Source organism: Nycticebus coucang, chromosome X, assembly GCF_027406575.1.
Source record: "Nycticebus coucang isolate mNycCou1 chromosome X, mNycCou1.pri, whole genome shotgun sequence".
Lineage (NCBI taxonomy): Eukaryota > Metazoa > Chordata > Mammalia > Primates > Lorisidae > Nycticebus > Nycticebus coucang.
In genome coordinates, this window is record NC_069804.1 from 12,314,877 (window position 1) to 12,339,652 (window position 24,776).

Here is a 24,776-nt window from a genome sequence, read left to right on the forward strand (position 1 = left end):
TGTGTCCTAGCTGTCAGATTCTGTAGCACTTAAGAGAAGAAAAGAGGCTTTGTAAAGTCTTTATTTAGAAAAATAAAAATATACATCCTCCCTTTGAAAAGTGGACCAAGAGAAACTGATACAAATATAATTTGCAAAATGGGATTAAATTTTTTTTTAGGATAAATATTGTTAATTTTTTTTTTATTGTTGGGGATTCATTGAGGGTACAAGAAATCAGGTTATGGGATTAAATTTTTTAAATGTCTAAAAATTTTTTATTTTGGAGTTATTATAGATATATAGAGAAGTTGTATGGATAGCACTGAGTTCCTCTATAGCTTCGCCCTGTTTCCCCTATCATTAGCTTTGCACACAACTATGGTACACTTGTCAAAACTAGGAAATTAACTTAGCACATTCTTAGCACTCGGGTTTTATCTAGATTTCACCAGTTTTTCCACTACTACCTTTTTTCTGCTCCAGGATCCCACATTATATTCAGTTGTCATGTTTCCTTAGTCTCCTCTGTGACACTTTCTCAATCTTTCTGTGCCTTTTGTGATCTTGAGGGTTTCAACCCGTGCCAGCCAGATATTTTGTAGAATGCCCCTCAGTTTGGGTTTCTCTAATATTTTTCTCATGTTTAGATCGGAGTTATGGGTTTTGAGAGTCTCACAGATGTGAAGTTCCCTTCTCTTTATATCATAATAGCTAGTTCATAATATCAACCGAAATAATCACTGGTGATGTTGACTTTGATCATTTGGATAATGTGGTGTCTGCCAGGTTTTTCCATTGAAAGTTATTCCCCTTTCTATGCTCTGTTTTTTGGTAGTGAGTCACTCACTTTTTGGTTTGCACTGAAGGTGGAGGAAGGAGATTGAAGTTCATGTCTTGAAGGGGGAAATATGTATGGATATTTGAAAATTTTCTGTAAGGAAGATTTGTCTCTTCTCCCCATATATTTATTACTCAATAAACAAATTGATAATAATCCATTTGTTGATTATTCCATCATTTATTGGTATGAACTCATGTATTCTGATTTTATACTTTGAGTTACAACTCAATGCTATGTTATTTATTTTGTTGCTCAAATTGTTCAATTTGGTCACTGGTAGCTTTCAGATTGGCTCTTGTGCCCCTTTGACATGTGCCCATTCTTTTGTTTTGAGTATATTAGTTTTTGATGTACAACTTGGTTTTCTTCCCTACCTATCCACTGAAATTGCTTGAAGCTCCTTCAGATGACAATAGTTGCCAGATTGTCAGGCCAAACTTTAGTTTACTGTCCTAAGTTTACCAGAACTTTCTGTAACAGTTAATACTGTAAAATCTTTTCTTCAAATTCTTTCATTAAAAAAATTACTATTGAATTTTCAAACAACAACAAAACTAGAGAGAATAGCATAATGGATCTCTATGCAGCCATCAAATTATCAACATTGCCAAATGTACCCTGGGAGGAAAAATCCAGGGAGAGGGAAAGTGTTTGTCAGGGAAATCCCAGGGGTGTTGAATAGCCTCTCATGTTTAGGGAACTCCCAGTGGTTTGGTGAGGCTGGGGCAGAGCTCCCTAGAGCGCTGGCTAAAGAGAAGCTAGACATGTTTAAGTACTGGTCAGATCACCAAGGGTGCTTGGCAAATGAATTTGAGCTTTCTCCCAAAGCTCTAGAAGGGAATTGTCACCTAGACTTCTGATCAAATGGCTATAAAATGGGGTTCCCATAATGTTCTCCTTGGGATTGATTTTCTAGGACAGGTTACAAAACTCAGGAAAATGCTTGTGTTTACCTGTTTATTATAAAGGATGGTACAAAGGATATGGATGAACAGGAAGAGAGGCGTAGGGCAAGGTATGTGGGAAGGGTGCAGAGCTCCCATGCCCTTCTGGGCACATTACCCTCCAGGCACCTCCAGATGTTCAGCAATCTGGAGGCTCCCCCCACCCAATCATTTTCATGAAGACTTCATAACAAAGGCATGATTGATTAAATCATTGGCCACTGGTGATCAACTCAACCTTCAGCCTCTCTCCCCTCCATAGAGGTTGGGAATGGGACTGAAAGTTCCAACCCTCTAATACAGGGTTGGTTCTCCTGGCCACCAGACTCCATCCTGTGGCTCTCTAGGAGCCCACCAAGAGTTGCCTCATTAGAGTAAAAGTCCACTCCTATGACCTAGGTATAGGTGGCGCCAAAGTATTTAAGAGTACTGTCAGCAACTGGTATCAAAAACCAAATATTAGAACAAAAGATTCTCTTAATGCCTCTACAAGGGTTTCAGGAGCTCCATATCAGGAGCCGGGAGCAGAGACTAAGTATATATTTCCTATTATATCACAATATCACAGGATGAAGGCAGGCAGACCCCTTATAAGCCTACTGCAGAAAAGATGTTCAACCTCACTGGTAATTGGAGAACCTCCAATTATAGTAAGAATAACTTGTATAGTAAGAGGAGTACCCTTCAGATAGGCCATTGTTTAAAACTTCCTACTTGTGATTGCTATCTAAAGTCAGGACCAGTCTCGCAGGACTGAGCCCTTAACTCCTGGGATCTGATGTTAACTCAAGGTAGACAGTGTCAGAATGTAACTGAATGATAGGAAACCCAGTTGGTATCTCTGGAGAACTGCTTGACATGTGGGCAAAACCCCACACATATCTGGTGTTAGAGTAGACAGAAAAGTTTTTTCCATCAGACATTAGTTTGTCCAAAGTGCATTCCCCTCACCAAAGGTGGCCCTGCTAAAGGGCCTGTGATCCTAGACGTTAAGACAGAGTGATCTAAATGCCAATAATGCAGAGGACAAGAAGCCTTGCCTTAGGGTCTTTTCCCTCTGTGTGCTCTCCCAGTTGCCTCCAGCAGGCCACAGACCTCTCTAACCAGCATGCAAGGTCCCCAAGAGAAGAGACTATGGGTTAGCTAACTGGTATGGAAGAGACCCAAATATAAACGGATGAAAAAGTCATGGGTGACTCCTGGGAAGAAAAACAGGTGGGCATGAGGTATCCAGAAGCCAGCACATCCATTTGAAGAGCTGACTGGGAAACATTTCTCCATATTTGGAAGTTTTACACCTGGGACTCCCACTGGCACTTTTTGGCAATTTTTTTTTAAGACCAAGTCTCCCTCTGTCACCCTAGAGTGCTGTGGCGTCTTCATAGCTCACAGCAACCTCAAACTCATGGGCTCAAGTGATCCTCTTGCCTCAGGCTCCTGAGTAGCTGAGACTATAGGCGCCTCCACAATGCCTGGCTAGTTTTTCTATTTTTAGTAGAGATGGGGTCTCTCTCTTGCTCAGGCTTGTCTTGAACTCCTGAGTTAAAGCAATCCACCTGCCTCAGCTTCCCAGAGTGCTAAGATTACAGGCTGGAGCCACCATGCCCAGCCACTTTTTGGCAATTTTTAAAGATGGGAATGAGCCAACATTTATTGAATATTTACCATGTGGTCAGCATGTATTTTATAGGCACTACTCAATGTGGTCCTCACGATGAGCCCAGCAGGGGGAATTCTTCACGTTCATTTCAAGGATGAGGATGAAGCCAGAGTAGTGAGAGGTGAAAGTAACCAGGTCACAAAGCCAGCAGGGGTGGAGTCAGCAAGGTGATTTGTTTGGGGGAAGGCAGGAGTCCTTTGAAGAAACATTTCATGCTCAGCTAAGCACCTACTCTGATTATGGGCTTTTGTCTGTACTTGTGTCTGAGTCACATTTATTTTACTAGGTTAGGCATAGTATGAGTTTAAAAGTTAGGCATGTATGAGTTTAAAAGAAAAAGGAAAAATACTAAGGATTTGAAATTTTAGTTATGTGTCATCTTGAGGGAAAGTTCATTCTCATTTTTATCTATAATACCTACACAGAAATTGCAACTCCAATAATAAAATAAGAGCTTGGAAAAATAAGCACCTGGGGCTGAGGAAAACAATGCATTTGTTTCAGGGCAGGGGCTGAGTGTGAAGCTAAGTGTTCTTAGGGAGAAACACGTCAATACTAAATCTTTCCACCAACCTTTGATGGATGTGTTAATCTTCTCAGGTCAACATGGGCTAACCCCTGCAACGCACTGTAATAACTTATTTAAAAAGGCAGCTGGCTTTTATAAATAACCTGCTCCATCAACTTTTAGATTTTCATTTTCAGAAATGTATTCCCTTACCAACACAATATTTGCTGTATATAGTAAGAGGTCATTTACGCATTTTCTGTAATAGAGGAGACTGCCTGCTGAAGGGACTAGGTTTGGGAGTTATTGTCCTTTGCTCTGAATTTTGTAACACCTTTAAGCTCTGTAGAGACGAGATAACAAGAATGCCAGATAAGTGATTTTTATTCCACGAAAGCAGTGGTTGGTAAACTACCATCTGTAGACCAAATGTGGCCCAAGGCCTGTTTTTTATAAAAGTTTTACCGGAACATAGCCACACCTACCTGTTTACGTATGGTCTGTGGCTGCTTTCACACTACAAGGGCATGCTTGAGTAATTGCAAAGCCAAGAGTATGGACTCTCTGGCCCTTTACAGAGCACATAGGCTGGCCACTGCAGTGGTGAGGAATATTTGTCTTACTGTGTGCTTGGACCATTTTCAGTTGGAGGCTAAAAGAGTTTGAGTTAAAGAAGACATATGGCTTATTTAAAGCACTGGGCAGGTTCAGGCTGGTTAAAGACAGAAGCAAATAAAAAAAGACAAAACATTAGACAGCATTTCTAGGCAAGAACTTTAATAAACTGAACAGTTATCAGCATCAGAAACCAATGCAAGAGATACAAAATTATCATCTTATGTCTGAAAATTTCTCACGCTGGCAACAGCGTAGGTCCTGCTGAATTCCAAGTGACTGGCGTATTACCTCTACCCTGTGAGTGTCCACTGGGACTCTGGTGAACATGGTAGTATCTCAGCATAAAGTTCCTTTTCCCTGACAACTGTAGGGAAGGAGAGATGAAGGGAGTGTACCCAAAAGGAAGGGGGTGAGTCTGGGGACCCTGTGCAGACTCGCAGGGGTCCCCGAGCCCAGGGCTCAGAACTTCAGGGGAATGACAGGCCAGTACTTGGGCTGCTTTCTGTCACAGTGCTTGTCAAAGCTCAGCTGCACAGCAGCCTCCATGGCCTGGATCTTGGCAGCGCTGTCCCCATACAAGCGCTTCATCTCGGCTTTGCGTCGCTCGCCCGGCCTCTCGGTCGGGGGTTTGACTGACCTGTGGGGGTTGTAGTGCAGGTCATGGTCAGCATTCACATAGTCATTCAGGCGCTGTGCGTCCAGCTGCTGCTGCCGCCCTGAGGATGAGGATGAACATGAACATGAGCACGGACATGAGCATGAACAAGCATGAGTGCGTGTGCTTGTGCGCACACAAGAGGGCAGTACAGCAAGGCTGTGCCATCTGTAGCCCCCTGAGGCCCCTCACCATTCCGTCTCTCATGGTGTGCCAGCTGACATGCTCACTTAGATTCTGATGTGTGACCGGCAGATTATCTACTTAGTTATGACGCTCACTGTACACTTACCAAGAGGTTATTATACACTGATGGAAATGGCAGAAAGCTACAAGGAAACTTGTCATCCCAAACTAGCAAACCTCTGCCTCAAGCACTGAAAATACAAAAGAAAAACAAACCACTTGGGTTTCTTCTTTTTTATCTACAAGGCCTGACCACAACCTGCCCAGCCAGGAAAGGCTGATTGGAACTTGCTTGGTTTCAAATACTGGCCCAGGCCAGCACGGAAATGGAGAGCTTACCCAAAAGTCCAGGGCTGCCAGCCACAGTACTTACCACCACAAATGGGGTGGTGAGGAAAGTAAAAACCACCCTGTGGAAGAGGTATTGATTTTAGGTAACCTGGAAAAGAACAAGTGCTACTAAACTACGGTGCAACAACACTGATAAGCCTCCTGCAGATTCAAAACACAAATCATACCAGGCAATGTGAGGTTAAATGACTCAACACTTGTAGAAGGTAAAAGGGTGAACAAAGGGCAATTCTGCAAGTGAAATTAAGACCTCCGACTTCTAATCTTCCTGCTATATTAGCAAATCACAATAGTGGGCTGGCCTTTTCACGATGGGATTTGACTTTCCACTTCACAGGTGAGCCTAGGTTCAACCACAGTGATGTAGTTACATAGTTTTAATCCTACTAATTTAAATGGATTATTGTAAAGCAAGATATATTTATCCTATTCTCCCCTTTATATTTTGTACTACAGCAAGTCCCAATATAATTTTTATTCATACGTAAACAGCTACATAAAAATATCAATGATGCAATGCTGTGTAAGGTAAAATTTAGCCAATTTTTGTAGCTTTTGTAAGTGACTCTGTCAAAAAGAGAAATTGCTAGAAGAAAGCACTTCTGGAGCTGCTATGGCTACCTAGAGAAATGCTACCAGGTAAGGAGAAAAGATGTCCATAGGGAAATAAAACCATGACATAAATCATTCTTTCTTCATTGTGCCTCTTTCCACTAGTACCTGGAAGTGAACATGGCAGTGAGCTAATCAAGTGTGAATGGAAAGGTATTTATAAGGCTATATATAGTAACTCTCACAAATTTTGTTCTTTATAAATATTTTAGGATACTACAGTTTATTTTTACCTAAGGAATATATGTATAACCCAAATGACTATCAAACAAAATAAATGCTGCATAACTGCTACCTCATCCACAGAAAAGATATGAAACGATTTACTGTGAAATGCATAACTAACTCCAGACCCTGGCCTAATAAGCAAGTGAATGGGACATCCATAAGCATTTGTTTCTACATCTTGGCCTTTCTGCCACGTTTGAAACACCAGAATATAAGTAGTTTAGTTCTCTTGGGTGTTTAGATTCTATGCCCCCTAAACTGAACTCTGTTGGATTGGTGTGGGAGTGGATGAACTGGGTCCTACCTAGCCAGAGAAAATGGCGATTTCCAGACATATCCCTGACTTCCAGGCTAACTTCTAGAGAAGACAGAAAATCAAACAGTAGGTTCGAATAAACACTTGACTATTGCCATGGCTGCTTCTTATTTCCACAAGACGCCTGTGCATTCCTGGTGCTGAAGCTAGGGTGGAAGCCCCTCCAGGAACTAGCTTCGGTATGGAAGTATCTTCCTCCTGCCTCTGTCCTGAATGATTCAACTCAACTATGAAGGAAAGTGTAACTTGGTACTTTCAAGAGGCAGAGGAAGGGTGACCCAGGACACTTGGTTTGGGGGTGGGCAGCATGATTGGTGAGGTATGTTCATTCACAAAGAATTTGCACAGGGCTTTCACACTCGCCTCTTCCAAAAATTGCAAACGCAACACTTCCTAAGAAGTGTGACCAGTAAATGTATGTTTACTCAGCCAATTTAATTATATTATTTAAATTCAGTTTTCTTATTGTTGGCTATAAATGCCATAGACTAATAATGTTGTGTTCTATTTTAGTTATTTCTCTCAATTTTGTTTATCTAGAACTTTTGAGACTGTTATTTAGTATACAAATACTTGTATGTGTTATGTAATCATCTTTTAAATAATAATAATAAAAAAAAAAGAGTAACCGGGTGGGGAGTGGACTGATGGCCCTGCTCTGGTTCTACATGACAGGTAGAATTCGGCTGAAGGATCACTCACTCAAGGACTACTCTTTGAAGGCCTGGCTTTCCTGAGTTAGTACAACAGATTCCTCTTCCAGCTGTGCGCAGCCTTGGGCATGTTACCAATCCTCTCACTTTCTTCTTCATCTCTTCTGCCTAGAGATGATCCCAATCCTACTGGGATCTTGGTTCTCTGCCATTAGGATATGTGAATTTAATCTTTGTATTTTTACATTTTTCTTTTCCCTATAATTTAAAAGGTTTAGAATTATACTTCTTTTTGCTATTCTTCTGATAAAATCCATCTTACAGATATTCAATAGGCATAACAATTACATGCAGAGAGACGTTTTCTCTTACTGACATCTGGGAACAAAACATGATGTCAACACAAAGCAACCTCAGTAGATAATGAAGCTGCACAATTTTGCAAGTTTGTGCTCAGCATATGCTCATGGGTCATTAACACAGGATTTTAATTCTTAATAAAGCGTAGGAATAAAAGACATAGCCCTCTGCCTGCAGTCTCCATTTGTATTTCACTCCCACTCAGGCTTCCTCATGAAATTTTAAGGCCCAACCTTAAAATTACTCGTTACTCTTGTCCTCTCCCTGCCTCTCAAGAGTTTTGGAGGTTTCATGGTTTCTTACATAGTTGACAGTCGCCTTAAAACACTCACCTAAGGGGCAAGAACCAGGATCTGCTGTTGCCTATGTCCTACCCTGTGGGGATAATTTATGGGAAAGGGCACTGTCAACTTTACTTACTTCTGTGTACTCCTACTCCAAGGAGGAAGATGCAGGACCTGACACAAAGCAAGTGTTCAGGAAATGGTTGTTGAATGTTCAAAGGCTATATATTATGGAAGGACAAGAGAAAACAACTCTTTTCTTTCTTGATGCTATTAAAGGAAGATGATGATAATCCAGGGACAGAGAAACAGATGCTCACATCTCAAAGTGCTGGGCCGACCAGCCCACCTTGGGGGTTCCTCAGAGCCTCCCAGGCAGAGGAGCTCTGGGGAAGAGGAGGACCAAGAAGTTGGGGGTGTTCCTTTTTTTTTTTTTTTTTTTTGTTAATCAGGCCCAGGTGAGGTTCTAACTCGCTGCCCTTGGTGTGCAGGGCTGTGCACTAACTACTGAGCTATAATGCCCAGCTCAAACTCTGATCCCTTACATTTGAGTTGCTTCACCTCTACTTAATAACACAATTAAAAAACAGTTCTAAGGCTGCACTACAAATATAAAAACCAGTTGTTTAAGAAGAAGTAACCTCAGGCCAGCTATGCATTGATGGCCACAGATAGTATCTGAAAGCACTTTAGTGCACAGTGACTTAGGGGATCAAGGAAACGTTAGAATGGATTATCTGAGTTTGAAAGTGACTACTTACTCTACATCCTACTTTTTGCTTCCTCCCAGGGAAAGAAAGGATTCTCAGTCATTGGCAATTTTCTTCCTGTCAAAGCAAGGTGAGGGCTCATCTACTTTTGGTTAGATGGAGAATCATCTGACTGAAGGGAGCAAAGAAGCATGAACATCACACTTCCGATATAACTGAACAGCTGCCTTGTCATGGGTAGGGCATTTTTATTGAAAACAGCTATAGGACTCAATGTTCCCAAGCACTTTTTCTTATAGGGTATTTAGCCAAGGGCATTTGTTTTAATCCAAATCTGAGTCTCTTTTAAGATTCATTTCAGCTTTAAAACAGGGTTGTAGTAGATTGAATAGTGTTCCTTCGGAATTCACGTTCACTCTGTGACCTTATTTGGAAACTGGGACTTCTTCGCAGATGTAATTAAAGTAAGAATCAGGACGGGATTGTACTGGCTTAGGGTAGACCCTAAATCCAATGACAGTGTCATTATGAGACAGAAAAGGACACACAGAGACATGGGGAGGGGGGCGCAGATGGCAGGTAAATGTGGATGCAGAGATTAGAATGAACACAAGGAGACACAAGATGATGGAAGAGGCAAGGCCTTAAGAGCCTTTGGAGGGAATGCAGCCCTGCTGAAACCTTGACTTTGGACTCCCAGCCTTTAGAACTATGAGGGAATAAATTTCTGTAGTTTTAATCCACTGGGTTTGTGGTAATTTGTTACAGCAACCCTAGAGAACTGAGATAAAGGTTAATATACATATAGTGTTGGAACAAGAAAAACAGTAGTATGTAGTCATTATTAAGGAAAACTTGACCAGAGTCTGTCTGGGTTTAGGATACATGATCCTGATATTTCTAGCTTCAATCTATAGATCTACACCAGTGTACGTAGTTCCTTACAGCTCATAAAAGAGAAAAAAAAATCAGAGGAAGTTACAAGGACTTTATAGCAGTGGTTCTCAACCTTCCTGATGCCCTTTAATACAGTTCCTGTGGGTCACGACCCACAGGTTGAGAACCACTGCTTTAGAGAATTTTAAATAGCAGTAAAAAAATCCACTCAATATTATTCCACAGATAAAGAGCCCAAAGGCAGAACATTTTAGAGGATAAAGCACTAAAACAATGAATGCCAAGGATGGTTTATTTTCCTAGGACTGGCAAGCATGTCTCTCAGATTATATACTCTCTGCTGTGCTGCCAAAATTAATGATGGTATAGCACTTCATTTCTGGCCTGTCAGTAACCACCCAGAACACAGGTGCCTACCCACAGAACCGTGGCCACATGTAATTTGGTCTTCTTAGCCTGTGTCCCTTGCTCCAGGACAAATGCAATCCCAAAGTTAGTGGACAATCACAACAAAAATGTTATCTACATCCCTCCCTTACATTTTTCTTAGGCCACTATTTAACATATATCATCTCACTGATTAAGTTTTGTGCACTTCTGAACATCTGCGCTAGACAAAACAAACACACATGGCAAGATCATGCTCAATCAGTGTGATTTCATCCTTCAACTTCACTGACTAAACCAAAATAGCTCACTAAACACTGGGTCACAAGCTCTGCCATATCCTCTAGGTTTCCCATAGAGAGTGTACTGAGGGAGAACCACATGGGTTTTCAGCAGACTGACCAAAGGCTCATTATGAACACTACAGTCTAAACCTTCCTTCTAGAGTGGACGCATAATGGAGCCAGATGTCTCTCATCAAAGGTATAAAAATCACATCTGGGCCCTTTGGTAAGAATAGCACTTTGAAAGCTGAGGTTAAGAGTGGACTTTTCCTTTTCTCATTCCAAATCAACCTATCCCTCAAAGCCCAGTGCACACGCCACTCTACAGCTGCCCTGTGGTGCTGCTCCTCTGGCTGCCTAGGTCACTGGGTTGATGCCTTATGTGCATAAGTAAGTAATCATGGACCACACCGTGGATGTTCTTCTATGTATCATTCTAAATTTGATTTGTGGTTAAGTCCTTTGGGAATGTAACTTTGTTCTGACCTAACCTCTTCCTCTAAAACACAGATGAAAAATACCCGATTGGCTCAACCCCAATTACAACAGTGACAGTGTTTGTGTCACAGGACCTTATTCTCTGCTAGGTATGATAACCTGACTCATTTTCCCTCTAAGTATTAGGAAGACAATCTGGCAGTCTTAATCGATGGCCATTTATGACTTTAAAATGATACTTTTATTTTTTTTTGAGACAAGAGTCTTACTCTGTTGTCCCTGGTTAGAGTGCCGTCGCGTCATAGCTCACAGCAACCTCAAACTCGTGGGCTGACGTGATCCTTCTTGCTTCAGCCTCTCGAGCAATTGGGATTACAGGTGTATACCACCATGCCTGGCTAGTTTTTCCTATTTTTGGAAGAGATGGGGTCTCAATCTTGCTCAGGCTGGTCGCTAACTTGTGAGCTAAAGCAATCCACCCTGCTCCAGCCTCCCAGAGTGCTAGGATTAAAGGCATGAACCACTGTGCCTATCCATTAAAATGATGCTTTTCTTAACAATTATTTCTCCTTAGAAATACCTGAAAACAAAGGTGACTTTTAAAATCTTACAACTACTTTTTTACAACTGTCTACTTAACAGAAATATCTTGTTAAGAAATGATGATGTATAATCAAAAGCATGCTTGTTCCCAATGCACAAAAGTTCTTATCCTACTTATGTTAAATATGTATCCTACCTGGATATAAGTAGCCATAATAAAGAAGAACATGCTGTCCAAATTTATCCCATGAAAATATAAAATAAGACTCAGAAGATGAATTGTATAACCTAAACATTCCTGTGGAAATGAATAATACTGAAAAGCTAAATCTTGCAAATTTAGTTATATTTTCCCTTGCTAATAAGATTCTGTTTTTGAAATGATTCATGTTCAAAGTTACAGCTTCCTTTATTAAACAAATAGCTTCTAGTGGTTTCAAGAGTAAAATAAAACAAAAAACTTTATAACCAATTATTCACACTACCCAGGTCCTTTATCTCTTTATTAAAGCTTTTCCCAACTGTGTACGTGTGTGGCTATCCATGAAAATTCCTAGTGGAGGTAATGGATTGGAAAGCATTGTGGGCATTCATTCAGATTACTTATATATGAATTCTGTCATTCATTACTGCTGGAAGGAACACCTGTTCATCCTGTACCCACCAAACATGCTGGTGAAAAGAAGTCCTGCTAGTGACCTACTGCCCATTATTCTCTTATTGCACAGGCTCAGATCATGGCGGCATCTTCTAATAAAGACCACTAGATAAGCATCTGACTCTAATCTAATCTCAGCCTGTTCTCACCCTTGCTGGACAATTCTCGTTCCTACAGACCTGCTAATGCATTCAGGGAAGGCAAGCATGACCGACACTCTAGGACAGGAGTTTTGAATCATGCTTTAACTACACACTTTAAAAGCACAAAGAATCAGAAGCTTGCCGTGTTTAGTGCGATTATTAGAAATATGGAAGTGGGTTCAGGTTCCCAGTCCATGTACTTTACTGTATTTATCATGCAAGAACATCCTTGAAACAGGACTCAGAACTGTGTTAATGACTAAATTTGACAGACACCAAAACTTTGTCTGTCCCTTATGTTTTTAATGTTCTAAATCAGTTTCAAAAGCTTGAAAAGTGCTGTCTAGAGCAGAAATATATGACTTTTTCAAAATCACGGAACATCTTTATTCAAAAATGCAGAATTTCAATCAAGCACTATCAGAGTAAAAATAACTGATGGTTAATAAAACATTCCAAAGGATGGGTTTACCAGCAACTGACCATAAGAACAAATATTTGTTGGGCACTGACTTGGTAGCAGGTACCAATCTATCACCTTTTCAGATGATCTCATTTAATAGCCATAATTACTGCCCATTAATTAAGATCCCCATTTCACAGACATGGAGACTGTGGCACAGAACAGTGAAGGGAGGGGGAGGATGAGACCTCCAGTTCATGAGTGGTGAAGCAAGGCTGAAACCCTGTGATTTGAGCAGTTCCACTACAGATGCCTATGTATACCATCAAACAATAATATGGATATTGGGGAGTAAGGTTAAAAATGGAGGTTGCAAGGGTTTTCATAAAATTCCTTTTTTGTGATGGTTTGCTATCTGGATCACAGTAAAACGAATATGTAACACATTTCCTTAACAGAGATGACAAGACCTGTGTGGTTTTATGTCCAGTCACAGATTGCATTTGGGAACAGAAAATTCCCATACGTGATTGTATTAGTTTCCTAGGTCTATGACAATGAAGTACCATACACTGTGGGCGTAGCTTAGAACAACAGAAATTTATGGTCTCATGGTTCTAGAAGTCAAATGTCCCACAGAATGAGTGCAACTGTAGCCCTTTATGGGATAAGATTTGCTGACCTCTGATTTAAGGCTTATAATTAACACTGAAACACTTTGTTATTCAGAGAGGCATGACTTAGCAGGTAATTTCCATGACTTTGTTTACCTACCTAGAATTAATTCTACCTGACAATGATAAGAGGGAGGAACAGGGATGGTTGTTAACCACATCCATAACAGAACTGCTTACATTTTATTCTTTGGTTGCAAGAAGACATTTCATTATTTTATTTTCATTTCATTCATATCCCTTTTTTTATTGAACAGCTCAGGTTTATTTTAAATTAGCAGATAATTCAAAATGCTCTTTTCAATGACTGGGGTTTGCTGCCACTCTCAATTACAACTTCCATCATAAAAGTATCAATCTCTAGTGGGAAAAACATGTTATTCTATCTTTTGGTAAGGACAATAAGCCCTATCTCCATCACATTTTTTCCCCCAAAAGCTATAACAAACAACATTGCAACCAAATGTGGATATACTCCAATGTTACTCTTCCTCATTCCTTATATGCTTTAAAATTAGACTAATAGTTGTTATGTATATTTTGAAGAACAGTAAAAGTTATTTCTGAAGATCAAGGAAAGGTATTCTATCTGTAATAGAAAGTACTGTTCTAAAAAATTTGTGTTTGGATTTCTCTTTTTTTTGAGACAGAATCTTACTCTGTCATCCATGGGTAGAGTGCTATGGCATCATAACTCACAGCAACCTCAAATGCTTGGGTCTGAGAAATCCTCTTGTCTCAGCCTCCCAAGTAGCTGCATCACTACACCCAGCTAGTTTCTCTATATTTAGTAGAGTCAGAGTCTTACTCTTGCTCAGGCTGATCTCAAATGCCTGAGCTCAAGCAATCCACCTGCCTCAGCCTCCCAGAGTACTAGGATTACAGGCAAGCCACCAAGTTGGCCAGGATATACTTTCTAATATGCATGAAAGAAGTCAACAGTTTAATCAAAAGAAGGGAAGTTCAAAAACCCAAATTAGTTTAGTGACGAATCACAGGCAAAGATATTAAAGACATGACACTGTAAGCTCATGGCTCAGTTCCTGGCATCCAAGGGGTATCAATAAAAGCTAGCCCAGCATCAGGACAATGCAGACAATTCAAGATGCAAATCTAGCTTTCATTCTCAGGCTTGTATATTTCTGTGTTATTAAAAAATTCTAGGTGAAATGTCATAGTATTAGAAGTCACCACCCCCCCCAAAAAAAAAAATTGAGACTGAACACTGGCTATAAGAAAAAGTATTTGTATATCTGTCAGAGGTACTTAAAATATAAATGGTCTAGGGAATTTTAATAGTAAGGAGACTACAAAAAGCAGTTCTAGTTCTTTGTACTGAGGAAGTAAGAAATTTCAAAAAGAAAACCTCTGCTTTCTGATTGAAGATATAAAACCTTTATGATGATTCTCTAACTCCTGGGAAGAGCATCAATGCAGAATCACATCGGAAAGCTCTAAGTGCTGGGCATTTTAGTTTAGGTTCACACTGATCTCTACTCTGAAGGTAGCTATTTAGATTTGGGAGCTCAGTAGCACCAGGAATGCCTCCAAGTAAAATCCCAGAGAGATGGCAAGAGTATTTTAGGAGCCTAGCAGTCTTAGGGACCAAGTCCTGGTACAAAGGAAGCAGCATAAGAGGTAGAGTCAGATAGATTTGGTTTGAATCCTAACAGCAAATTTCTAGTTGTGTACCATGGAACCAATCCACTAACCTTCTTGAAGTTCACTTTCCTTATTTGTAAAACAGGTTAAATACCTTGAGGTACTGTTTTGTAATTAGGGAACATACAGACACATGTGTGCTCCACGTGACAGTATCTAACATTGAAAAACAGTAGAAGACTATTAGGATAAGCTTTGTTCTACAACTAAAAAGTCCTATGCTAAAACAATTCTGGCAACTAATTGCTGTGGTTTGTCTGGCACCGAAATTTGAACCCCAATGTTGGAGGTGGTGCTTGGTGGGAGGTGTTTGGACTCAGGAATAGTTTGGTGCCATTCTCTCAGTAGTGAATTCTCCCATATTAGTTTCCCTGAAAGGTGCTTGTTAAAGTGCCTAGCATCTCCCTCCTCTCTGTCTTGCTCTCTCTTGCCATGTGATTTCTGCACACACACGCTCCCCTTAGCCTTCTGCCATGAGAGGAAGCAGCCTGAAGCCCTCACTAGAACCAGATGCCAGCACCATGTTTCTCATATAGCCTATGGAAACACGAACCAAATAAATCTCTTTTCTTTATAATCACCCAACTTCAGGTGCTCCTCTATAGTAACATGAATGGACCAATACATTACTATTATTTGAGGTGCAGTATCATCATGGTTTTTCCAGGTTTAAGACTGGATTTGGAATATTACCTGGACCCAAAAGAAGAGTTACAAAATAACTCTGTATAATAGAGAAGAAAAAGAAGTGCAAAAGCCAGGGCAAAGAAAGGGGAAGCATGAGGAGACAGAGGCCTGAACTTACGTCGCTCTTCTCTGTGCCTCTCGGTCTCTGCAAAGTACTGGCGGAGCTCCTCTGTGATTACCATGTTGCTCAGGTCACATTCTATGCCCCCGTCTGACTCAGTCTCTACCTCCTCATCTTCTGAGGAAGTTTGGTCTTCTCTTGCAGGTACCTGGAACCTCCTGCTAACGTGTCGCTGCTTCCTAGACCTTCTGAAATGTGAACCCCAGTGGTGGTCCTGCTGGGCTAAGTGATGGTCACCGAAAGACTGAGGATCTCTAGCCTCATCATCACAAGAACTTTGGGAAGAAACTGCAGAAGGGAGATGCCATGGGAAACTGAAATAGTATTGCATGGCCTTTCTGTAGGCATTCTGGTGGTTTCGCATCCAAGCCATTGCTTGATGATAATGTTGCCAGTATCTTGCATACGCTGGGTGAGAATACCAATACTCAGAAGCTTTTGATGTTGATGCCTACAAAATAGAAGGAGGTGGACGGTAGGCACCAAACAGTTTATTCCTAGAGAAACCTGCAAATGTTGGGTCAACTAGGCAATAGGAATTTATTGAAGATTTGCTAAACACCTATGCTACCTGAGGATGCGATTCGGCTACAAAAAGATGTAAGATTAGTCTGTCCACAATAGACATCATGCCCATGCACACTTGATCTCTGCACGACAATTAGTAAGGCTATGGAGGATTACAATGTGGGGACAGGGGCCAATGATTGCTTAGATAAGATATTAAAAGAGATAAGCACCTGAAGCTTATCATCTTGTCCCTCTTTACCCACTGTAATTAAACTAGTTAAGTGAGAAATAGCATGCCAAGAACCATATGGATTAGTGAGCACGACAGACTTTGGTTCCTCCCTTTTGCCCCCAAACTAACCTGCTGGTCTGGACCACCTGGGACAAGAGATGTCTAACATGTCCAATGGTGCTTTTAGTTTTAGTTTTCTAATGTATTTTTTTTTGTCTTCTCTGTCATAGAATGAAAACACCAAGACTTTAAAGACTATAGTTGATCTTTTTTTCTTAGGCATTACAAAAAATCTTACCTGTGCTGCCATCCTTCTTGTGAAAGTCCAAATGGGCACTGAATCTAGGAAAGGACAACCAGAGTGTAAGCTTCTCATCAGTACAGCTACGTGATATTTGTGGCCATTCTGTCATTTGTGAAGCAGCTTCTGGGAGGTTGCCTCTTCCCAGTACCATGCCTGATCTTCATGTGACATATCTACTAGACCCTGGCACTTAGGTCATGACATTGTGGTGTGAAAAGGGGTCCCCTTAGGTATGACTAAGTGGGTCAAAGAGCCCTGCATGGTTTTGCATTCAATTACTTGTTTTCCTATTGATAAGTGAAGTCTATGAAAATGATCATATATTTGGTTAGTATGTATATACAAAATAATATACAGAATATGAATTAAAAATTTACAACTATTACTTTATTTACTAATCCTTATCCCCTGCCAATGCCTATTTAAGTTAAATCTAGATTTTCCTGAGGCTTGAGTAGAATATATTTTTCCAACTGACTAGAAATCTCTGTTGAGTCTTGCCTTAGGCTTAGGACTTGGAGAAGCCTCTTTAAATAAGACACCTCAGCCTCAGTTGTGCCCTAACACAAAATGAAAATAAGTCATTTGGCCCTGTTTTAGTTTTGATTGTAATACGCACCTCACAGCCAGTGTGTGACACCACACTCTCCATAGCTAACCACGCTGCCTCTTCACAGGAGGAAAAACCGTTCCAAGGAGACTCTCCATCAAGGTACCACATAGATTGTCTTTGCCAAACAGCACTGCTCTACTGAGATTTACTCAAATGATTTACTCATACTTGAGTGCTACACTGTAAGGTGCAGCCTTTAAGTGACTAATTCATTAGAACCAGGTTTTAGATTTCTACCACTGAAATATAAACAGCTATCTAAAAGCCTGTAGCACTTAATGACATTAAAGCAAACTCCATGTGTGTCTTAATCAAATTTGTTTTGTAGATTAACAAGCAACAAATAAATTAAGTCAGAAAAATCTAGGAGACATCTGTGTGTCTTGTGGAAACCAAGAGTTTTGAGTCCAGACTGCTTTCTATGTCTTATTAGGCACACTTAGAACCAGGTCAATGTAAAAATCAATTATCCCAAGTCTGATAACCTCAAATATATAATAAACACCACTGCAATTGAACACTACTGTAGATTAAATCCTATTTTCACTTAAAATTGGAAAATCCAGCCTAGCACTAAAGGTTGCAGCACCAATATTCTGAAAATTTGTGAGGGTGGTTAGGAGATGTTCCATTTTGCAGAGCCGGAAATTTAGGCACGCATGATAAAGCAGACTGCCATTTAAGAGGTTCAAAGGTAATCCATGATGTTGTCCAGGCTGCTCAAATGTCAATGGCTGTGATTCAAAGAGGGAAGGAGTGTTAATCTGACCAGAGGTTGTGTGTGACTTTGATCCAACCAATAATTTGGTAGTAGAGCTGCCTTACATTTTCTGAGATTACCTAGACACACCCTGGGCACTTTCACAAGAAAGAAGCTGGGATAACCAGCTGAGATGACTGAACAAAGACAGTTCCAGATTTTGAAGCAAAGTCAGCTCAGATTCAGTCCAGAGTGCCCACTATCTATAAAATACACTAATCGGCTAAAGTGCTAGACCCTTTTTCAGACTGAGACCATTAAGGAAAGAAGAATTTATATTACTAATGGTGTGCAGGAAACTTTTGCAGGAAGTGTGCAAAATTTACTATTAGTAGTTTATATTAATAATAGTGTGCAGGAAGCAATTTTGTTTCAATTGTGTCTTCCTCATTGCTCTAGCCACTGGGATAGTTACAGTCAAATTTGCTGCCATCTTCCAGCCAAGTTTAGAGCCCTTGGGCTGTATGTAGAATATGCTTATTTCACTCTTGGCTTTCTTATTTTCTCTCCTCAAATTGCAAAACCTATTTGTAATATCCTTTTACATTTTAAGTATTTTTAAAATTCCTAAAATCCTACAGAATATTCAAATTAATCAATCTGAATAGCTGATTTGAATAATTTCAAATTAATCTCTCAAAAAATCAAATAAGGTATAGAATAGCTGCTTGCATTGAGCTTTATAATTATTTTTAGTTTGGCATTTTCGGCATTACTCTTGCTATTTTATGCCAGTAATCTTTTTTGGTAAAGGATAGTAAGTATTTTAGGATTGTGGGCCACATACAGTTTTTGTCACAAAGTCTTCATTTCGTTTGTTTAAAAAAAAAAAAAACTGCCAAAACCCCACATTGCACAACCCTTTAAAAATGTGAAAACAATTATTAGCTCCCTGGAAAAACAAAAAACAAGCTGTGGCTTTTCCCCTCTCATCCCTGATTTGCATTAACACATTTTTAGGGTATATAGACTCTGGTCTCCGTGTACTGAATCCTAATTATTCCTCATTTCCCATGAGGAAATCTGTAAAGGGACTTTTCATTTCTCAAATGTTCCCTAAATTATTATGCCTGGAGTAAGACCGATGGAAGCAAGAAAACTGTGATTATGACCAACAGTAATATTAGTGACCCATTCCTAATAAGTACTATTTGGGGAAAAAAAAAGAATGGTCTCCATGACTAAATAAGGAAACTGGACAATTTCTTAAAGATATACACAGATATTTAAAGACTTCATTACAACCCAAAATAAGTAAATAAACAACTCCAACAAAACCTTTGCAAAACAGTACCAATCCACAGGGCTTTGATGGCAAAAGCCATGTCAAGATTTCTGAAAGCAGAACCGAGTTCTGAGTATCTATTCCCTGGAAGAAATACATATTTTCTCCTGCTAAACAATCAGCAAATCAGTTATTATCAGCTCCAAGGGAAGGAGAGAGCCTTCTCTAAATATGGATCCTACTAACTTTTTAAACTGGTTACTTTCTCTACACAGCCAGCTTTCGGGTCTAATATGGACGTCTAGGTTTCTGAAGCACTAATGTTAAAATAAATCTAGATATTCTAGCGACACTTTCAGAACCTATCACCTCTCAAAGAAAATAAAGTTTATGGTTCCAGCAGATTTCAATGCCCATTCAGTGGTCTTTAGTTTTCTTTTTCATTTCCTACCTCCCCTGGGAGTGTCTCTTACTTTTTGAAGGCACAAACTTTCATGCACTGAACAGTAACCTCTAACGGGCTGGCAGAGCTGAAAGAAAAGAGATTGGCAATGTCAGGGGAGGCTGGGATCCGCAGTTCTACAAACCCAGCAGCCCTCCCCAGGGATCACAATGGCATAACGGTCACCACCCAGCTGAGCCCTGGGGAGTACAGAGCCCATTCATTGTTTCTCCTCAGCCCCCAAAAGAAGAAAACAGGGGTGAGGTCATTCACTAAGCACTGGTGAGGCCTACAGGCAAGACAGACTCCAAGTCCTGAACAATATATTTTCCCACATAGCCTCTCTTAAATATTGCATTTACTCTCCAGTGTATCTGCTTACCTTGAAAGATATGTTTTATATTTATATAAATATACAAAGACCAACAGATAAATGCCTTGTAGTTTTCAATGGACAAAATTGACTATTTGCATCAAGTTACCCAACAAATCCCACAAATAAGTAATGTGGCTTTGAGAGGTAGTAACAGCACATGTATTCTTTTAATTGAATATTTATATTCTTATAACTATAGGATCCGGGACATGTCATAGCAACCAGATAAATAAAAACAGACCGTCTTAAAAACTACAATGCAGACTCTGTAACTAGATTTTCCTATCTTCCTTTCCCACTAGAATTTTAAAAATTAAATACATGAACTCATCTTTTTTGAATTTTATATAGAAACCCGCTAATAGTCAATCTTTAAATAAGTTACTAAAGCCTTGAAAGTAGAATCTTTCCTATAAGGCTCCCACTGATTTGGTTCTCTGAGCCAACCAGGGAATTTGGGAGATCTACTAGGGGTCCTCAAACTGCGGCCCGCGGGCCACGTGAGGCGGTGTGATTGCATTTGTTCCCGTTTTGTTTTTTTACTTCAAAATAAGATATGTGCAGTGTGCATAGGAATTTGTTCAGGTTTTTTTTTTTTTTTAAACTATAGTCTGGCCCTCCAACGGTGTGAGGGACAGTGAACTGGCCCCATTTAAAAAATTTGAGGATCACTGAATTAGGCCATCAGTACACACTGTTTCAAAGTATAAGGAAGGGGGTCTACTGGAAACCACAGCAAAATTAATGAAGGTATGGTGAGAAATCTAAATTATAAAAATTGAGTCATATGTGGTTCTAAGAACTCTTTCTCTGCACATGCATTAATAACCCTATCAGAGAAGATGTCTTCCAAAAACACATGTGACAGTAAGACTTCCTCAACTAAGATAAATACTAAAATGAGTTCTTTCTCAGGGTGTTGTTTCCCGCCCCTCTCCCTGGCTGGTTGCTGAGGCTGGCAAGCTCATCTGGCTTGATGTCCTCATGGGCTCCCTCCTGTGGCTTTGCATGGTCCCTGCTTAGTGATTGGGACATCAAAGATGGCTCAAGTCTGAATGACCTTCTTCCACCTGCAGGAGTACACGCCCCATCTTTTGGCTGGGCACAGGCCTGCTACAAGTGCATAAACCACTGTGTTCAGAAAGCCTGCACCTCTAAATCTGTAACAGCCACAGTTAAGACTGATGAAAGAGGGAGCCAAAAAATTGGGTTTTATTTCCTTTTCATTCCCTTAGCCCCAAATCCCAATTTACCTTCTGGATGTTGCAATAAGTATTGTCACAAAAAAGGCACAGCATGTAGAAGGCATAAGACTGAAAGGATGTAGTTTATAATGCTTTTTCCCCCCATACAAATGACATTCCACCTACAGAAGGACATTGTTTAATTTGTCAGCAAGGGTGATGGATTTGTGAATGGATTTATTTGGAAGTTCTTTGAATCCCATGTGACTAGCATCAGAATCCAAAGTGAAATATGAGGCCAGTAACAAAGCCACCCCCTGATTCATGAACACAACAAGCAATGGGATAACTGAGAATGACATGATAATACAGTTCTAAAGAAGAAACAGATAAGTTCACTTCACTGCCAGTATATCTTTATACAGCAAAACCTAGTGTGACTATAAGGGAATAAGGGTTGAATAGGCAGGTATTACAAATTAAGAGCATATCAGCAAAACCCATGACTAGTTTGCAAAGTGGTTAAGAACACCAGTACCTTTCAGGAGTCTTATTTTAAGTTTACTTTCTAAAAACATATTCATGGTAATTCCATGTTAGTCTCTTTTCTGAATTTTTATAGCATTAACTATGCCTCATTCATTTGGACACAATTATTTGTAGGTATGCATTCCACAATCTATTCCTCTTAAATTTCCTATTTTTCTTCTAGCATAAAATAGCTAATATTTCATGCTCTTGGATGTTGTGGAAATAGTTGTTGAGCTTGTCTGTTGTTTCCCAACAACACTCTCTCTTCTTACCTCTACCCCCCATATCACTGAGGAGCTGGCAACTCACCTAATTATAAAGTACCAAATCTTTTCAGGAAGCAAATGTTTAAATATGTTATGTTTTTAAGAATATTTTCAATTCATCTGACCTTTGATCAACTATAGTTACATTCTTTTTTCATTTGTCCAACTGTTCTATGGCTGATTCTTATTGTAGAGAAGTAGTTCCAAGAGTTTTGTCGCTAGTCTGTAAACTCTCCAACTTAACACTCTAGTCTCAGTTGTTCAATTTCCCCCTTAGCTCTGTTGCATAGGCTGGAGTACAGTGGCTTGATCACAGCTCACTGTAGCTCCCAACTCCTCGGCTGAAGCAATTCTCCTGCCTCAGATCCAGGAGTAGCTGAGACTGAGTAACAGATATGGGCCACCATGCCTGATTATTTATTTTTTTTGTAGAGATGAGGCTCTTGCTATGTTGCTCATGCTGGTCTTGAACTCTTGGGCTCAAGCCATTTTCCTGCTTCAGCCTCCCAAAGTGCTGGTATTACAGGGATGTGCCACGGCACTTGGCCTATAAATTGTATTTTAAAAGGGTATCTCTCTCATCGTACAATTCAAGGGGGCCATGAGAATAAATAACCCCAGAAGTGTTGTGTTAATAATCTTCAGACTTTTAAAGTAATGTTTTTCTGACTTAAGGTGAAAAACACCTGAATACAGAGCCTAGGTTGTGAAACAAGTTTAAAAGTCATTCCTGAAAAAAAGAAAGCTGTTCAGAACCATCTAATCTCAACTCAGGGAGTCGCAGAACTTCTGAGGCAATTCCTCGGTCACTGGTTAAACTCCAGCTCGTTACCAACCAAGAAAAGTGGGTGAAGATATTCTTCGTCTCAGTAGGTAAGGCCCATAAGCGATTGGAGGTGCCAAATGTTCTCAAGATAATTTCCGCCCAAATCTCTGACCTCCTACAGAGGTTAAAGTGCAAGAGAGAAGAACGCCTCTCCCCCCACACACATTTTTTGAGTGGACGGGCAAAAATCCTAAACATCACTCCTAGGATGAATTTATCTTGGGTGATATTCTACCGAGAGACTGCACTGGATGGGCAAAATCCAAATTCAACTACAGATCTTAACACGGTGGTTCTCGGTACATCAGAATCACATGGGGCCTTTGAAAAACACCGATGCTCGAGCCCCATTTTTAAGATTTCGGATTTAGTTCTTCTAGGATGATTCGTTCAGTGATTAGGCAGCACAGCAGACTTGAGAACCTTTGGAACTAGTCCCTTTCCACAATTAACCTACAATGATTTAGGAATCTCAAGGGCCTCTGGCCCCACCTTTTGCTGCGGTATGACAATAATTACGGTAACAACGTGGCAGCCAAGACCTCGGCTCTCCTCGTAACAAGGGAAGCCAAGCCCAGGGTGGGCTCCTCCCTCGCTCCCCAAAGGAAACCCAGCCGCCCCCAAAATCACCTCGTGGGCACGTAGCTTGTAGATCCTGGGCGGTGGGCGAGAAGGTGCCTAATTTTCGTGGGAGACAAAGGGGAAAGGGAATGGGGAGGGAATACCGCAGAAGGTACTGGAAGCGCGCATCCGGTTTGAGTCTCACGAGGCAGCTGCGCGCCGGAAGTCCCGGCTACTATGTGACGTCACATCCACGGCGCAGGCCTCATTGTGCTGGAGGACGCCGGATGGATGTGGGTGGGTCTCTCAGCTCTGAGCTCTGGGAGGGCGGGGGCGGAGAACAGGCTGCTGCGCTGGGTCCGGGTATCGGGACCTGGCCGGGGGCATCTGTAAGAAACTGTGTGTCTGGGCGGCGCCTGTGGCTCAGTCGGTAGGGCGCCGGCCCCATATGCCGAGGGTGGCGGGTTCAGACCCAGCCCCGGCCAAACTGCAACCAAAAAATAGCCGGGCGTTTGTGGCGGGCGCCTGTGGTCCCAGCTACTCGGGAGGCTGAGGCAAGAGAATCGCTTGAGCCCAGGAGTTGGAGGTTGCTGCGAGCTGTGTGAGGCCACGGCACTCTACCGAGGGCCATAAAGTGAGACTCTGTCTCTACAAAAAAAAAAAAAAAAAAAAAAAAAGAAACTGTGTGTCTGTCGAGGGGGATTATTTTAAACAGTGTTCTCTATTATTCAAAAAATGGATGGAGGAGAAAATGTCTGTGGCTAGAACGCGGTGATGGTAGGAGTGTGATGTCCTCTGGGAAGAGTCAGGGATGGATTGGGACCTGATGGAATCTCTGCCTCAGGGAAGAAACCAGTGTCAGGAAAGGAAAGAGAAAACACACACGTCAGAAAACACACAAGAGAAACGGCTCAAACCTTGAGAGTTATATTTCTGTCTCAGAGCAGCCTGGGTGTAAGGAGTCCAGAGTAGTGTGGCAGCTCCCCGGGACTAGGGACTTAAATTCCACTCTCCCTGGTTTCTTGCCTTGGCTCACAGGGTTGAAGATGGCACACGACTGCACCAGCCAGTGGGGAAGGAAGAAAGGGGAAACCAGGGGCATGCCCCTTTTCTCTGAGATGGGGTTTCACCACCTTGACAT

At 40.9% G+C, this 24,776-nt stretch overlaps 1 protein-coding gene across 3 annotated transcripts; it reads right to left on the reverse strand.

Moving 5' to 3' along the window:
* Positions 1 to 4,728: 4,728 nt before the first annotated feature.
* Positions 4,729 to 23,840, reverse strand: GEMIN8 (gem nuclear organelle associated protein 8). 3 transcript variants are annotated; one of them, XM_053580968.1, is made up of 5 exons: positions 23,705 to 23,827; positions 16,846 to 16,889; positions 16,677 to 16,768; positions 15,803 to 16,256; positions 4,729 to 5,269 (listed from the first exon to the last, which is right to left on the reverse strand). In XM_053580968.1, exons 4-5 carry the CDS (start codon positions 16,176 to 16,178, stop codon positions 5,013 to 5,015), a joined length of 633 nt encoding a protein of 210 aa, XP_053436943.1. In that variant the 5' UTR covers positions 16,179 to 16,256; positions 16,677 to 16,768; positions 16,846 to 16,889; positions 23,705 to 23,827; the 3' UTR covers positions 4,729 to 5,012. The 3 variants fall into 3 exon arrangements, with proteins under 3 accessions (XP_053436943.1, XP_053436940.1, XP_053436941.1); XM_053580965.1 differs by lacking the exon at positions 16,677 to 16,768 and having other exon boundaries at positions 23,705 to 23,840; XM_053580966.1 differs by lacking the exons at positions 16,677 to 16,768; positions 23,705 to 23,827 and adding an exon at positions 19,923 to 19,941.
* Between the last annotated feature and the right edge of the window lie 936 nt (positions 23,841 to 24,776).